General features: G+C 41.3%; 1 protein-coding gene across 16 annotated transcripts in view; it reads right to left on the bottom strand.

Annotated features, from left to right (window-relative positions):
- ANK3 (ankyrin 3) overlaps window positions 1-15835 on the bottom strand; it is a 536318-nt gene that overhangs the window by 24130 nt on the left and 496353 nt on the right. For 8 of the 16 annotated variants that reach the window (XM_056107909.1, XM_056107905.1, XM_056107906.1 and 5 more), the window contains 4 exons: window positions 14317-14439; window positions 13866-13892; window positions 12771-12852; window positions 1925-8410 (listed from right to left, as the gene is read on the bottom strand). In XM_056107909.1, coding sequence (XP_055963884.1) covers window positions 1925-8410; window positions 12771-12852; window positions 13866-13892; window positions 14317-14439 — 6718 coding nt within the window. Of the gene's footprint in view, window positions 1-580; window positions 8411-12770; window positions 12853-13865; window positions 13893-14316; window positions 14440-15835 lie in introns of all 16 variants that reach the window. The other 8 variants (XM_056107907.1, XM_056107912.1, XM_056107917.1 and 5 more) reach the window with 6 other exon arrangements.

Genomic DNA, 15835 nt, shown 5'->3' with positions numbered 1-15835 from the left:
GATACTGGAAAATTGCTTTTAGCATTACTCAGATTTTACAGAGACTAGTGCTAAGACTGTACACTTAAATGTGTCCTAATTGCCTACATGAACACTTCTGTTTTCACACGATTCACTTGATTTTCACCTACATCAGGTCAAATGTCAGACTACATGAATGCTCAATGTAATGGAATCGAACATGCTGACAAACTAGCTACTTTACGACAGTTACAGGGTTGTTGTGTTGGTGAAAACACCACGATGGGAATTTGACATCTGTGCTTTTACTTTGACAGAATCATATCCATGAGAACATTAAAAGGAAAAAAAATTCTGCTTATCTCAAATGACACCAGTCTCTTCAGCATGCTTCCCTGGCTGTCTACCGTGTAGTTTGTTAAAAGGAGGAAAGAAGAATAGGTTGACAACACACACAGATGACAATGACAGAATGAGACACTACACGGGAGTCACTCCACAGGCAATCACAACAGTTCATGCACTAGGGTCTACAAGTTGGAAAGTGTTTACAAACTATGCTTGTTCTCCAGCAGGTGAGCAAAGAGTGCTCAAGAAACCTGACTGCCTTCATTCTCACCAGTCCTCCTACTGCTCCTTTGCTCACTGCCGGCCTTTTCACTCTTTGATTTTAAAGATGCTGCCTCTGTTTTCTTATCTCTAGCAGACTTCGATGTAACTGAAGGCTGGCCACCCCGGGAAGGCTCGGACAACGACGTGTTTCTGGAGGTACTGTCTTCCTCATCGGACAACTCCGACTGCATCTTTTTGTCTTCTTCAGAGAGGCGCTCCACAAGCTTTAAGGTCTCACCACTAATTCCCTTAAAATATTCAATGGAATGTTTACAAACTTCTTTAAGCTGACTTTTTCTAACTTTAACTGTGGTGGTGGTGGTGGTGGTGGTGGTGGTGGTGGTGGTGGTGGTGGAGGTAGTGGTGGTTGTGGTATTGGTGGGAGTGACACAGGTGGATCTTACCTTTATTGGCAACTTGGAGGGAAGCTGTTTGGCTCTGCCTCTCTCTGGCTGCCCGTGTTTTTGTGTGGCACATGCTTTTCTCACTGAAATTATGTTATCCCTGTGTGTGTTTTTTATCGGAATTCTAGACTTCACATCTACACACGAAGAAGAAAGGGTTTTGGCTTTCTCAGATGGACTAACCTGCTTCGTTTTGCTCACTTTAGTGTTTGGCATGTGATTTGGGAGAATATCTTTTGATGAAGTGGCCTTTATGGGGAGTTTGGATTTTCGCCTAATCCCTATCAATTCCTTAGTCTTTTGCTGCTCTCCAAACACTTTCTGCTTCTCTCTCGTACAGTGTCCTTGCAGTACCCCTGTCTTTTTTCCTGATGAACTTTTCACTGGATTAGCTTTCTCTGTGGTACAAGTGGGTGCAGAATGTTCTGTCAGGGCTACCATACTTGTAATGTTATCTGTCTGCATAGTGGAAGAATCCAAATTGTTGTTGTTATTAAAGTTATCTTTTTGAAAATCGTGTTTTTCTGGGGGCCTAATGCCCATCTGGCTATTGGTTGTATTTGAAATCATGGTTATGGTTTCATTCTCTAACCCCTGACAACTGGTTACCATGGCTTCTATCTTATCTGCTACTTCGCCAGTGCCTTCTTTCTTCATGGTCATGGTAGATGCAGAAATTCCCATTTTTATAGGCGTGCGCGATTTGGGATCAACTTTAGAGGTGTTAGTGGCAGCTGATGATTTCTCCAGAGAGCCACTGGAGGTTCCTTCCTGACACTCTCCGCTGGTCGTGATGCTGGGATTAGTTTCGACTGCAGTTGCCTCTACATTTCTCTCTAGATTGGTTTCTACAGTGGTGTCCCCTGTCTGTGGCTGTGGTGTGGCAGTGACTATACTTGTATCCCCTTCCCCCTGGTCCCCTGACTTCCCTTCAGAAGTATGCTCACCAATCTGGAAAAATTGGAGCCTCTCTTCCACAAAATCCCTCTTGCTCATGTCAATTGCACCACTGCGAGTCATCTCAAACATTTTTCCTTCATGAAATGGGAAGGGGTTAGGCTCACTAGTTGGGGTACTCTCATCAGTTGGCGTTCTGGCTGGCGTTGTATCAGGGGTTGTTGCTGGAGAGCGGTCTTCCACTGCCAGACCAAATGGCTTTGTTTCATCTTCCCGAGATTTACTGTCAAAAACTTCATCATCCCCTCGGTTACTTGACCAAGGGTCAAAATCTAGGCCTTTGGTAGCGACTGTTTTAAAAGGAGTGGCAAACTCTTCATCTACTTTGTAACTGAAGTAAGTATCAGGAAACACTGATCTGTCCGGATGTCTGCCTTCTAATGTAAAAAACTGGGCCCCTGACTTCTGCTCAGTCTTATCAGAGGTCTTTTCATATGAAGCACTTTTAGAAGGTGGTTTATCTTCGTCTAGTCCCACCCTTCCTTCCTCCTCGATAACTTCAAGTTTACTCTGGCTAAATGAGCGATCAGCTTGCTTCAGAATGCCTTCTGTGTTCCAGACTTCTTTCTTGATTTCCATGGTTTGACTTGGGAGTTTAGAGTCACTCTCTGTCAAGCCATCATCTTCATCTTGTAGATCGTAGCCATCCAAGGAGTCGATCTCAGTGGCGTCTGTGTCGTGCGAAAACTCTGCTGTGGTAGCGATGGAACACTCTGTGACAGACTGGTCATTGTTCCCGTTCTGGGCCGCTTCGTTCTGAGGTGAATCAAGGCCAAGGCCTAACTCGTGATCTTTTCCTGATCCATTCTTTTCCACTTCTTTCTCTTTGGAAGCTTTTTCAGCAGAAGCTTTGGATTTTGTCATTTCTTTGTGTTCTTCATCCACTTCCTTCAGCTTGAAGGTGTATTTCTTAACTGGGACCGGTTGATAAATAGATTCATCATCACTCGAATCACTGACGTCTGCCCCGGGAGGAACTGGCGAGGGTGGCTGGACTCTGATGACGGGTTCCACCAACTGGTACTTGTCATGCTCATCTTGCAGATTAACTTCGATCATGTCCACTTCTCTTTCTTGGAGATAATGGTGTTTCTTCTCCGACTCCATCTGATCTGGATCCAGGGGTGGAGGAGGGGGAAATTCAATATAGGCAACTCTGTTACTTTTAGGTCTTTGGTTAGAGTCCTTACTCACATTCACAGACATTTCATGCTTCACAGTTCCTTCCTCGACTGTAGTCTGCTTTAAGGAGGCTGACCTGGCCTGCTCTTCCTCCTCGGATTCCTCAGAAACCTCGGGGATTGGGCTGGGCTTGCCTGGTATATAAGCTATTAGCGAGTCTGGTGTCTTAGATGTAAATTCATAACTCACTTCCTCTGAACTGGGTGTTTCTGGGGTTAAAGGACTTTTACCAGAGCTGTCTAGAAAGGATACTTGCTCTAGAGTGTCATCCTCTGGACTGCCCTGGGGAGAGGGAGGTTGCTTCTGCTGTCTACTTGTATAAAAGGTCCCCTTGGTCTCTTGTACTGTCTTACATTCCTGACTTATGATTTTTTTAACATTTCCTTGTTGTATCTCCTTCTCATATTGCTTTCCCACCTGGACGAAACTGACATAAACAGGTAAAGTTTTTATCTCTTTCCCTCCCTCTGACTGGGCAAGTGGTGCGACTTTTTCCAATCTGTCAATGGGAGTGGGTTCGAACACATCACTAGAGGGAGACTCCTTTCCTGGGCTAAAGTCTAAGGAATCAGGAGATTTGGTGGGAGACGTTTCCGTTTCCTCCCGAGGTGGGCATAAACCTACAAAATTCTGAGTTTTGGAACCTTTGCTGATTTCTGAGTAGGAAACTTTTTCATCTTCTATGGAATTAAAGCACTGTGTCTCAACTGTCTCTTTACTCATACTCGACTGGGGTGACTTTTGTGATAGTTCATGATTTGTACAGGTCGGTTGCTCAGGAAAACCATCAGGAATGTTTGAAGACGGCATTCTTCTTTCCTCTGCCACTCTGACTGGGATGTGAGACACGGCTGAGCTCTCACTTCTCCTGGAAAGTTGATCAAACGAGCCACCTGGACATTCCCCCTCTTTAACAACATATTCCCTATATAAGACTTTTTTAGAGGGCAATTTTACAGTCATTTCCTTAATTTCTGAGAGAGAGCCATTTGTTAACAATTTGTGTTCTCTCTCAGTCACAGACATAAACTCATTCCTTTGATCGACAATCTTACTCTCAGGGTGACCAATATGATTCTCTCTTACATCATGCACAAGTACGTGAGAAAGTTTTTCTTTCTGCAACTTATTGTTAGTGGCTCCAGAACTTTCCCACGTTCGAAAAACCTTTTTGTCCCATGGTCCCTTAGTTGCTAAATCTGAGGTTACATGACATGCCAAGTCTTTAGCCTGCTGCTCAGAAAAATAGTCAGGCATTGCATTACTTGACATTTCAGTTCTCTGTTTTTTCACATCATCAGAGCCAGAATCATTTACAACAATTTCATTGCTTTGGGCATGCTCATCTTTAGCTTTCATTACCACAAAATCTTTTTTCACAGACACACTTTCCTCTGGAAGGTCTACAGCCTTCTGCTGTTTTTCTCTAGCAAAAACTTGGTAAACAGGTAGCTTGCTCTCCTGGATTTTTTTCACTGGGATCCTGGATTGGCCATCTGGCTTTTTGTCATCTTGAGGTATGTCCTTTCTTTTTGCCTGTGTGCCTTGTTCAAATTTTAATCTAATCGAACTGAGCTTAGATTGTTTGAGCTGAAACCCAGACTGGGGCCCTTCCACTGCTTTGCTCTGTGCAATACTTCCTTTGACTTCCTCCGTGGACTTGCTGTCCTCAGTCTCTTGGGAAAGACTCTTTTTCTCTGGGCTGCTGGGTAGACTGGATGCTTTCCTCTCATCGGCTTTGGGGAAGCCTTGTCCATCACGACCGTGCTGCCTCGCCTTAATCCACTCGTCATTGGACGCCAACAGTCCCTTCAGCAGTACCTTCTCAGGGCTGCTACTGGTAGAGCTTTGAGAAGAATACTCTTTGCCATTCCTGGGGCGTGGCTTTTTCTCGGGGGACTGCAGTTCATCGTTGAGCTTTTCTGTTTTGTCACGAAAAAACTGTGACACTTCAGTCAGTTTTTCTTCCGCTTCCTTCACAGTCCTGTCCACCCTATCTTCATATATCAACTTCTCTCTCCCTCTCTCTAATCTGTCCTCAGTAAAGCGCATCCACATGGCATGTTTTGGACTACTAACATCGCCAGAATAGTGCAAAACTGTCACTTTATCAAAAGGCTCATCTTTAGACACTTTACCTACACCATTTTCAGACACATCTTTATAGATTTTGGAGAGAATTTCTTTTTTGGGGGCAGTGACTACTTTTTCTCTGGACCGCTTATCAGACCCCTGTAACTCTGAGCTAGGGGGTCCTGCATGGTCTGTCACCGATTCCTCAGTATCAGAATGAGACACATCTAGCTTTTCTGACAGAAGCATTTTCTCAGCAAACCTGTAAGACTCCCCTCTTAGTTCTGATAACTCATCGTCATGGTACTCTATTGAGTGTTGACTCAAAAGCTTCAGGGTTTTATAAGAGTCATCAGAAATGAGTTGAGCTGAACTAGGGCGGCTATCTTCTTCTTGGGACACAGGAGTGTTTACTCTGGAAGACTCCAGATAAGAAGGAAGTGACTCTTCGGCAGTAAGTTCTTCTTCTTCTTGCTGACCCTGCTCCTCTGAACAAGGAAAAGCATCATGTTTTTCTGGCAGAAAATCTTTTAGGTTAATATCTCCCCGGGATAAGTCTTTCTGATACACATACATTTCCTTCTCGGGATGCTTTTTGGTTTCTCTAATAATGACTTCAGTGGGCTCAGCTTGGTTACCTTTTTCGATGTGGACTTCTATTATACGCTCCAGTTTGGGTTTCATTTGGCTGTCCTTCTCTGCTTGCTGGGCTGAGGTTTCAGCAGCAGACTTGTGAACATCTGGAGACACTGCTGACTTATGTTCAAACAGACCTGCCAGCTCTTTGGAGGGGTCCCGCCCGGACTGAAAGGCCTTCATGATGTCGTGGACGGACATGGTTTCTTCGATTCTTTCAGAGGCACCCTCGCTGCCTGGTGGAGAATGATAAACCATCCTGGTGGTCGTGGTTATGTGAGTCTCCTCTTTGACCCGCATGCCTTTGCTCAGAACACGATTGTGGTCATCTTCCTCACTGCTGGCTTTCATCTGAAATGCTTTCACTTTTTCTTTGATACTAGAAGTGGTGGGCTTGGGTTCCAATTCCATAAACGCAGGCGCAGGTTTGGGCGATGCAGGCTCCTCTGGTTGGGACGGGGGAGCTTCTCCAGCTGAAGGTTCGTAGCTCCTGATAACGTGAACCACTTCTGTTCTTGTTTCCGTAATGACAGGAGGGATAGGAACTTCATGAAAAAGTGGCTTAGGACCAGTACTTTCAGCGCTTTGTGGTGCGGATGGTGTTTTTTCACTTCTTGTTTCAAAGCCACTGTCAGACAAGGGACTTTTGTCTTGGTCATGCTGAGAAAAGTCATCTGGGGATTCTAAAATAGTATCTGTTCCAAAAAAGGAATCTGCCATTTTACATAACTCTTTCTCAGAGGTGGAAGGCCTCATGGAGGCTGGCGGCATTTTTAGTTTGTGTTCCTGCAAAGCAATGGCCGGCTTTAAAATTCTTTTCTGTCTCTCTTCCCCATCCTTCTTCGCATCTTCAAACTTGTACTTCAAGTTTGTCAGTGAACTGCTTCCGATATCGTTTGTTAGGTAATCAATAACTTTGGTCAAATTGTAATCCTTCTCAGAGGCAGCTTTTGCCTTGACTTGTACTCTCTCTGGCAGGGAAGGAGAATGGCTGGCAGCAGCTTGTTGTCTTGCTTCTCGAATTTCTTCGGAACTAAATTCTATCCAGTCATCTTCAGGAGAGAGTCCCTTGTCACCCTTTGGTGATTTAGGTGGCCCTTTATTATCTACACACACATCTTTTTTAAGGATTTCGCTAACTTTCACTAGGTCTTCCTTTACTTTCTCAACAATTTTGAAGGGCTCTTCATCATCAATTCTTCCTTCTTTGGGGGGCTCAGGTTGGAATGGCTTCTCCTCAGGCACGTCTGTTTGGAGTATTGCCGTCATGCGCATTAGGTCCTCTTTCATCTCAGCCACATCTTTTAATATCTCCTGACTGGAAGATAAAGAAGATGGTGTAGACAACTTAAGGGCAGAGGGTGTGAGGAACAACGACGACTTAACAGGAGATGAACTTCGAGTGAGATGGGGCTGAGGACGTGTCTCCGTAGTCAATGTTTTAATGGGTGACAGCAAGGCTGCTGCTGATTTTGTAAGTGAATGAGAGTCTGGAAGTTTCTTTAATGCTGGTTCTGGCAAAACATTGACTACAGAGTAGACTGGCACTGTTATTATCGATGAAGTTACAGATGAGGTAGTTGCAGATATCGACGACCCAAGGGATGTATAGAGTGCACTTGCAGAAGGAGTTCTTAGAGACTGAAAAGCTGATGGTGCTGAAGAAACATATGACCTGAGTGGGGAAAATGGCACGGCTGTTGTGGTAGAAAACACCTTGTCAACTGTGTCAGTGGCTGCGCTAACTGTAGAGCTCACAGAGTTTGTAGCTATAGAAATTTTTTCCTGTAATGTGGCAGTGGCTTTGCACCCATTAATTAGAGTCGAAGATGATGGGTATTTCAGAGGAGAAATAGATCCGTTGACTAATGCTACCTCTGCATGTCCAGGCATCTGTTTCACAGGTGATGAGAGAGAAGAAGCCATTGCAGCTTTAGGTGACGAGGCAACATCAACTGCTGATTTAGCTGGAGATATCACTGACTTTAAAGGTGACGAAATTAGTGGTGCTGCTGATGTAATGATCGACTTAAATGGCAAACTTGAGGAATACATATTTATGTTTGACTTGGGGGAGGCAGGAGGTGTCATAGTAATTGATGACCTCTCCAAAAGAGACCCAGCAGTAGTCACAGGAGAGGTCCGAGTGGAAAAAGTAGAACTGGATGCCAGCCCTTTTAAAGGCAAGGCCTCTGTGATTCCAGGGGCTCTAGCCAGTGTACCAGAGGACACCTGGATATTGTAAGGAGATTGTGACACCACTGTTTTTATTGGTGAAGAAATTGTCCGAAAGGATCTAATTGGAGATGCTACATCACTAATAGATTTAACTGAAGATGTCGTTGATGCGCCTAAAGTGGATTTGATTGGAGAAGGAGTCGAACCAGACCATATTGATTTTAATGGAGAAGCTGATGGCGTATTAGAAGAAGAACTTGATAAGGAAGTGAAGCCTGACTTGGCTGGCCCGGGCACTGTAATCGGAGCTGTTGTCCAGGACTGGAAGGGTCTTGTAGAAAAGAATGGCTTGTATGAGTAAGTGGTGGGGAGGGATCTTGCTGCTCCTGCACTCCGTTCAACTGTTTCTTAAATTTTAAAATGAAATCAAACACAAAAATCAACAAAAATGGTTGAGAAACAGAGAGACCAGAGAAAAAAATTGGTCAGTAAACCTTGAAATTTTACAAAAGCAAGTACAATTGTTTGCATGATTTAGGATGGAAGAGGCAAAAGGGACAATCAAAGAAATAAAATTTCTATATATAACTAATCCAAAGTAAAATAAACAAAAAAACAAAAATAAAAACAGAGCAATGGGAAATGAAAGACAGAAAAAGCACATCGCAACTGAAAATGCCAACAATGAGAAACAGAAAGGAAAGAACAATGAGAAAAAAAATCACAATGGGAAACTGTTCCTTTACTTCCTATTGACTTTCTTATGGGCTGGTCATATTTTGAAATATCAGTAGACATTCTGTTTTGCCTGTATAGGTACATGCTGGATTTGTGTAAGCATAGAACTCTCATTTAGGAATTGCTAATGTTCCCTTCTCTTGAACCTTTTGGTGATGCTGATTGCACCTACTTAAAACCATTATTAATGGGCGTAGTTATATATTAAATATGTAAGATTCATTTTTAGAAAACCACTCAAGCCTATTTCATGCAGATTCCAAAATAACTTTTAAGTGACAGGCAACTGATGTGCAAACTGTGAAGCCACCGGATTTTAAATTTGAATCTTCCATGCACAATTCAGTTATGCTTTACACTCATAAAAAGCCAATAAGAGCAAGAAGTTTTCTGAGTCAAACAATGAAAAGAAAAGGAATGTTTGCATTTATCTTTTTCCATGCAGTATATTCCTTTTGGTGAGGAAAATACGGTAATAAATGATTTAAAAAATGCATGTGTACACACACACAAAGGGATAAAGAAACCTGAAAACGTGGTTCATGATTACCATAAGCAAGCAAAGCAACTGAAAACATCTTATCATGCGCAGTATATCATGGTAAACAAGCCAATGAAGTAACACAGTTCTTATGCCATATTATGCACAATTTTATAAATTTTAAAAATACTTTTGCTAGAGCATTTAGAAAGAAGAGTACACTTTTTCCATGAGATGTGGAATCTGGTACCTTTTGAGACATTAAACAAGTAATACTGCATATTAAAAATGTTCTGCAGCTAAACATATCTACATCTGCAGCTAAATATATCCACTATCATCATTATAGATTAAAGTAGTTCACTGATTTCAGATATACATTTTAAATCTATTTGACTTTTAATTCTCAAAAGGTATCAAGGGGAAATCTAAAAGCACACTCACATTTTTAACACCCCATCTGTAAGTACCTATAGTGGCATACAGTATGCTGCCACATATATATATGTATACACACACATACATGTATATATAAATTTGTGTATATATTTCAGTGGCAAAGGTGTACATTCTGGTTCCTTGCCAAAATATTTGTGGGACTCACGGATACCCCAAGCACTGGAGCAACCATGAGAAAGACCTGCCACCAGGAAAGATGGATTTAATTCCAGCATTCATCTGGCAATGGGACAAGAAGCACACACATGAGGGAAACAGAGTATCCGGGGAAGAGCAAACACATGCTTAGTCCTCGCTACATCTACGACTACCAAACAAACCGAGCTGGTCACAGAGATTTGGAATGCCTGCCAAGGGCTAATGCTCTATGTCAAGTGGAGTACAGTCTCGTTCCCAGAAAACACTGGTTCAGAATAATAGTGACATGCGAAGAGGAAATGAGAATCTGCTTCATCTTTTAGGCTCCTCTTCATGCTGTGCTCGTGCCATTGCTATAATCCAGTCCTTGGATTAGCAGTTACTCCCACAAGAGTGAAGATTTTCATTCCTAGTGTACATTTAAATTCAAATATTCAGAACACATCCTTTTCTCGGCTTACATAGCATTCTAAAGTGGAAGAACTAAAGGAAACTCCACCCATTCATTGCTCCTAGCCATAATTTTCAATATTCTATTGCTTAACTCTTTTGGAAGTACCACATTGCAAATGCAACTTCTGGGGGGAGTCCTTCGATTTAGTGATCTGAACTCAGTCCAATATCTCAAGAGAATTAAAATTAAAATATTCCATATTATTGGCAAAGCAGCTCTCCTTTACCACTGAAAGTTGGCTCCATCAAGCAACAAAGTCTTCTGAAGCACAGCTATGGTTTTCTAATGTCATGCAGCAGCCAACTTGCAGATCGGTTACACATCTTAGGCTCTCATACATAATTCCTGATATCATTTATAATACAGGGATGTCTAGAGGTCAGAGACTGAATTACATCAAATATTTAGGAAGGGGCCACAAAGGTGTGTGTGGAGGAGGATATTTGGAAGGGCAGGGTCATGTGTGGAAATTACTTCAGGTTCTAACACCAGTTCAAAAGTTAGGGCATGCCCTTGGTTTCCTTTTGTCTCTTCTTAGTCATTTCTCCCTTCACCACTCTTGTGTTTCTCTTCCTTATACAGGGAACAATTACCCCCTTTCTTCTACCAAAAGCCAAAAGGCAAAAATTAGCATTCCTTTCACAAGTGGGGAAAACTCAGTAAACTTAGCACAGACCTGACCTTACAACTCCTACCCTAAAGAAAAGTCTTTTTAAAAATAAGTTAAAATGGGGACAGGTCTTGCTTGGCCATGCACATGGTTGACCTGGGTTTGATCTCTGGCACCATATATGGTGCTCTGAGTACAGCCAGGTTTGACCCAAAAGCCCAAATTCTACTCCACCTAACACCCACCCCTTCTCCCCCAAAACATCTTAAGACCTAGCGTCAAATGGGAGACAGCCTGCCCAGAGATGCCTCTGACCTAAAATAGCTGGCCTATGGAGTTCGGCCAAAGCTTATGCATGTTGCCTAGCCGTCTTAAGCACAGTTAGAGCTTTACCTCTGGAACCAAGTCGCATTTCAAACAAAACTTCAATTAAGGAGATTTAGTTAGGTTGAAAAACCATCTGACAACACACACAACTCCCCTGCTTTGCAATGAGAATTAATTTCAGCCTTTATGGTTTTGGAACTATTAAGGTAATTTATGCTAAAAGAAAAAACTGAGTTCGGGGAGTACATTCATTACTATGAGTAGGGTTCAGTTTCTCTATCCTGTTTTGTGTCTGAATAGAAAAGCTTCCTTAGTAGTCAAGGAGCCAGACTTCCAGAGATTGTGCTACAACCACCTACGCATTTAGGGCAGTAGTTTCATGCTGCACATTTGATTGCCTATGTAGTCCCAAAGAAACATGAATTCCAGGAAGGTTGGCTAAAACCAAAGTGAAGGATGGTTCCTACTGATAAGTAAATGTTCAATCCTCTTGAAATCAAATCATTGTGAATTAGGTTAAGCAGAAACGATTCACTAATTTAAAATAACCCTTTTATACACCCTCCCCTGATGGCTAAAGTAAACACAATACTGCTCTCAAAACCCCTAGCTCCTATTGGTGAAGGAAGTTTTATCTTTAAGATTTACTGATTATCAGAAGTGATAATCAAAATGATGAGGGAAGGAGAGAGGGAGAAAAAGAGAAAAATGAATATGAATGAAGAACCCTTAGAAATTGCAAGCTAGTTATCAATGAGACAAAAGAAACATTTAAAGAAGGAAAGGGTTTACCCAGTCTAGTGAAGATAAGCCTTAGAACTGATACTTAATAAAGGGTGGAAGGAAGGAAGGAAGGAAGGAAGGAAGGAAGGAAGGAAGGAAGGAAGGAAGGAAGAAAGGAAGGAAGGAAGGAAGACAGGAAGACAGGCAAGAAGGAACAAAGTAAGAAAGGAAGTAAGAGAGAAGGAAGGAAGGGAGGGAGGGAGGAAGGAGAGAAGGAAGGAAGGAAAAGACGGAAGAAAGGAAGGAAGAAGGAAGGAAGGAAATAAGAAATCAGTCTAATACTACCTCAAGAAGGCAGGAAAGTTTAATTTTGCAAACTGAAAACAAAGAATCAGGATGAAGATACAATGTCCTATTTTTATTAAGAGAAATGAGACAACAGCCAAAGTCATTTTAGCATTCTTTCCACTATCATATTTAGTATTGGAGTAAATATTTTCTCCTTTGATTGAAAACAACATTGGTATTAACATTACCTTTTACAAGAGTTAACAAAGTGAAATCAAAGTCTTTAAAGATAACAGATGAATCCAATTTTTAAGTTAATGGCTTAAAAAAATAAATAACTGTTCCAAAGCTCTGATCTAGGGGTGTTTGACTCTTCTATTTTCAACTAGGAACTATTACTCAGATTTCATGATAAAGCTTTTCTGTGGGCAATTTGTCTTTTGTCATTTGGTATTCAAATGACCCCAGAAATTAGTTTGTATAGAAAAAATGTCTCTTCTTATAAAAAAAAAAGCCAATATAGATTAGTAAATGTGTTAGAAAACTCACTCATTCCAGGCTCAGTCAAGTAGCTGTAGCGCTTACGTAACGCTAAAGAGGCAAAGCTCTGTCGTCTGTCTGTCTTCTCGATCTGAAAAATAAGAAAACGGAAAGACTATGTCCACCTTTTTAGTGACACGTTAATAGTTCTGGAGCATTGTTTAGGCTGGTGTTTATCTTTCTTTTTTCTTCTTATGGCTTTTTCATATGATAACACATCCCAATATCTCAACCATATAACCATCACTTAGCAAATGTTGGAGCATCAACACAGCAGACTACAGGAATTACAAATAAAACACGAGCATTACAGAGACTTCTGATGTTGAGCACTAAATTTTCCCAAGTTGATTTGTACTGAAAACACATGTATCACAATGTACACTCTCTGTGAGTACATTTAAAGGGAAAAAGGCACACAAAGTTTATTATTCTGATTACTGCTGTTGTTTCTGTATGTTAATAGGCATAGACTAAATAGAGAATATTGACAAGTTAATGGTTCTATTAAAAATAATGTCACTTTTAAGGTGGCTCGTTCTATCATTACTGACAAATGAGCTTGAAAAAAATCAGTAATCATAGGACACGGAGAAATATTAAGTGATAAAGTATAAACAAATATCTTAATAAATGGCAAAGATAAATTTAACTAGAAAAAATATTTATTAATAGCCACTGAGCATATATTTAGATACATATTTATACAAATAAATATATATTTATACTTAGTTGATCTGCAAATAAGGTCTCATATATTTTCCATGGACTTGATTTACAAGTTATAACAGTGGAATCTAGTTGAAGCTACATATATATGTATATATGTACTAAATACCAATTTCTCACATTAAAAAATGTTTAAAGACTTCAGTTCTTTTTAATTCATTAGCAGGATTTTGATTTTGTTGAATACAGTGAAGTACTCTGCTGAATATGTGAAGGATTAAACCGTTCTTTCAGAAAATTATACTCCTTCACCTCACTTAAGCTAAGACTTGCAAAAATACAAAAATCACATGTTTCAGCCCTCTGCAACTTCTTTCAGACAATTCAATTTCTATTCTAGCTCTGATAAAGTAAAAGCAGAAGTGTTCATATTACCTCATCATCTTGATCTGACTCTGTCTCCTTTTGGTTCCAAGATGCATTGCAGAGACAAGGAATATTATAATGGACAGCAGGGAAAAGAATATCAGGATATGAAAAGGACTGAGTAGGGAGCACAAAAGGCAAGCTGATTTAGAAAGCAAAAAAAGAAGCCAACAAAAAATACCAAGAATTGTACATTCATGGCAAATTAACGTGTGACATTATTTGAAAGCATAAACCTATATACTACTACCAGCAGAAGCAGAAGCAATAAACAGAGGACTCCATCATACAAACCATAAGAATTTGACACCACAGTCACAAGAATACAATCTACACAAAGAGACTAATAAAACTTGAGTTTCAAGATCTTTAATCATGTTACAAAGCATTCCTTAATTACATACCAAAGGCCTATAGGAACCAGGAAGGAAAGTTAAAAGAAACCAGTACTGAAAGATACCTTTTTATGTGCTGGCAGCGTGATATTTAGGTTGCAAACAGCTGTTTGAGGCAGTCCTTTTGTTGTCTTTGGTTCTTTCAGAAAAGACAAACGACCACAAGGCTCTTGGCTGGTGTCTCTAATCTACAAGAATTTAGCTAGTCAATTGTTATAGAAAGAGAGTTTTTTCCTGAGGATTTCTGTCCTACAAGTTTAATCATGTCTGTTTTATGGAGTCTTAAGACCAGAATAGTAAAGTAAAAGTAACAACTAAATATCAACCAAGAATATCACATTTCAACTCTACAAGATTTAGAGTGGTAGGCTCTAGTTCAAACACAGGATTGTTGTATCTGCTTGGAGCATCTTGACAAAACACGTTTGACAGCCTTGATTGGTATTACTTCCTGTCTAGTATCTTTCCCTCAGATCCACAATTTTAGCAACAATAGCAGCAAATAATACCAAGTTACTTGTCTCATAGTGGCCTCTCCCCCACCCTCTCCTCCTCCTGACTCCCCCTTCCCATTTTTTTTTGTTTTTGGGCCATACCCAGCTGTGCTCTGGCCTTACTCCTGGCTTTGCACTCAGGGATCAATCCTGGAATGGGGGCGGGGGGGGGGGGATGCGGGGGATTGAACCTGGAACCTGGGTCAGCTGTGCAAGGTAAGTGCCCTATGCCCTATACTATCTCTCTGGCCCCAAGTGGCCTGTTTTCTGAGGAGGAATGTGAAATCTCCAGAATTCCCAGGATTTTGTCCATGATTTGAGTATTAATCATATATGATGCATTTTGTTATTATAAACAGTTTGGTCTTACACACATTTGCTTAAAGAAGAAAATGGGGAGAGAGAGGGAGACAGAGAGAGGAAAGGGGAGAGAGGGAGGGGAAGAGAGAGAGAGAGGGAGAGGAAGGGGGGGGAGAGATGCCTGTTATAGAGGCAGGCTGTTGCTGGGGTTTGGGGGACTTGGGTGGGTGGGAAGGAAACTGGGAACACTGGTGCTGGGAAATTACACTGGTGGAGGGATGTGTGTTGGGACATTGTATGACTGAAACCCAACCATGAACAGCTCTGTAATGGTCTGTCTCATGGTGATTGGGAAAAAAAAAAGGTAAAGACCCAATTACAAATCTCTAAAGTATTCTTGGGGAGAATTAGGACAAACTCTGATGCTTCTTTGAATTCACATTTAGTGGGATATTTAAAACTGCATAAATCAGTAAAACATTTCTTTTTATTCTCTATGCAGTTATTTATTTTTCAGGCATTTCAACTTTTTTTTTAAAATTATATGTTAGGTAGTATTAAAGTTTGGGCTGGAGCGATAGCACAGCGGGTAGAGCATTTGCCTTGCACGCAGCCAGCCCGGCCGAGCTGGGTTCGATTTCTGCACCCCACTCGGAGAGCCCGACAAGCTACAAGCTCACCCGCACAGCAAAGCCTAGCAAGCTCCCTGTGACGTATTCAATATGCCAAACACAGTAACGTCTCACAATGTTACTGGGCCCGCTAGAGCAAACTGATGAACAATGGGAGG

This window comes from Sorex fumeus, unplaced genomic scaffold (assembly GCF_029834395.1).
Source record: "Sorex fumeus unplaced genomic scaffold, SorFum_2.1 ptg000183l, whole genome shotgun sequence".
Taxonomy (NCBI): Eukaryota; Metazoa; Chordata; class Mammalia; order Eulipotyphla; family Soricidae; genus Sorex; species Sorex fumeus.
The sequence above is the reverse complement of the archived record's forward strand: the minus strand, read 5'-3'. Positions and strand labels throughout refer to the sequence as shown.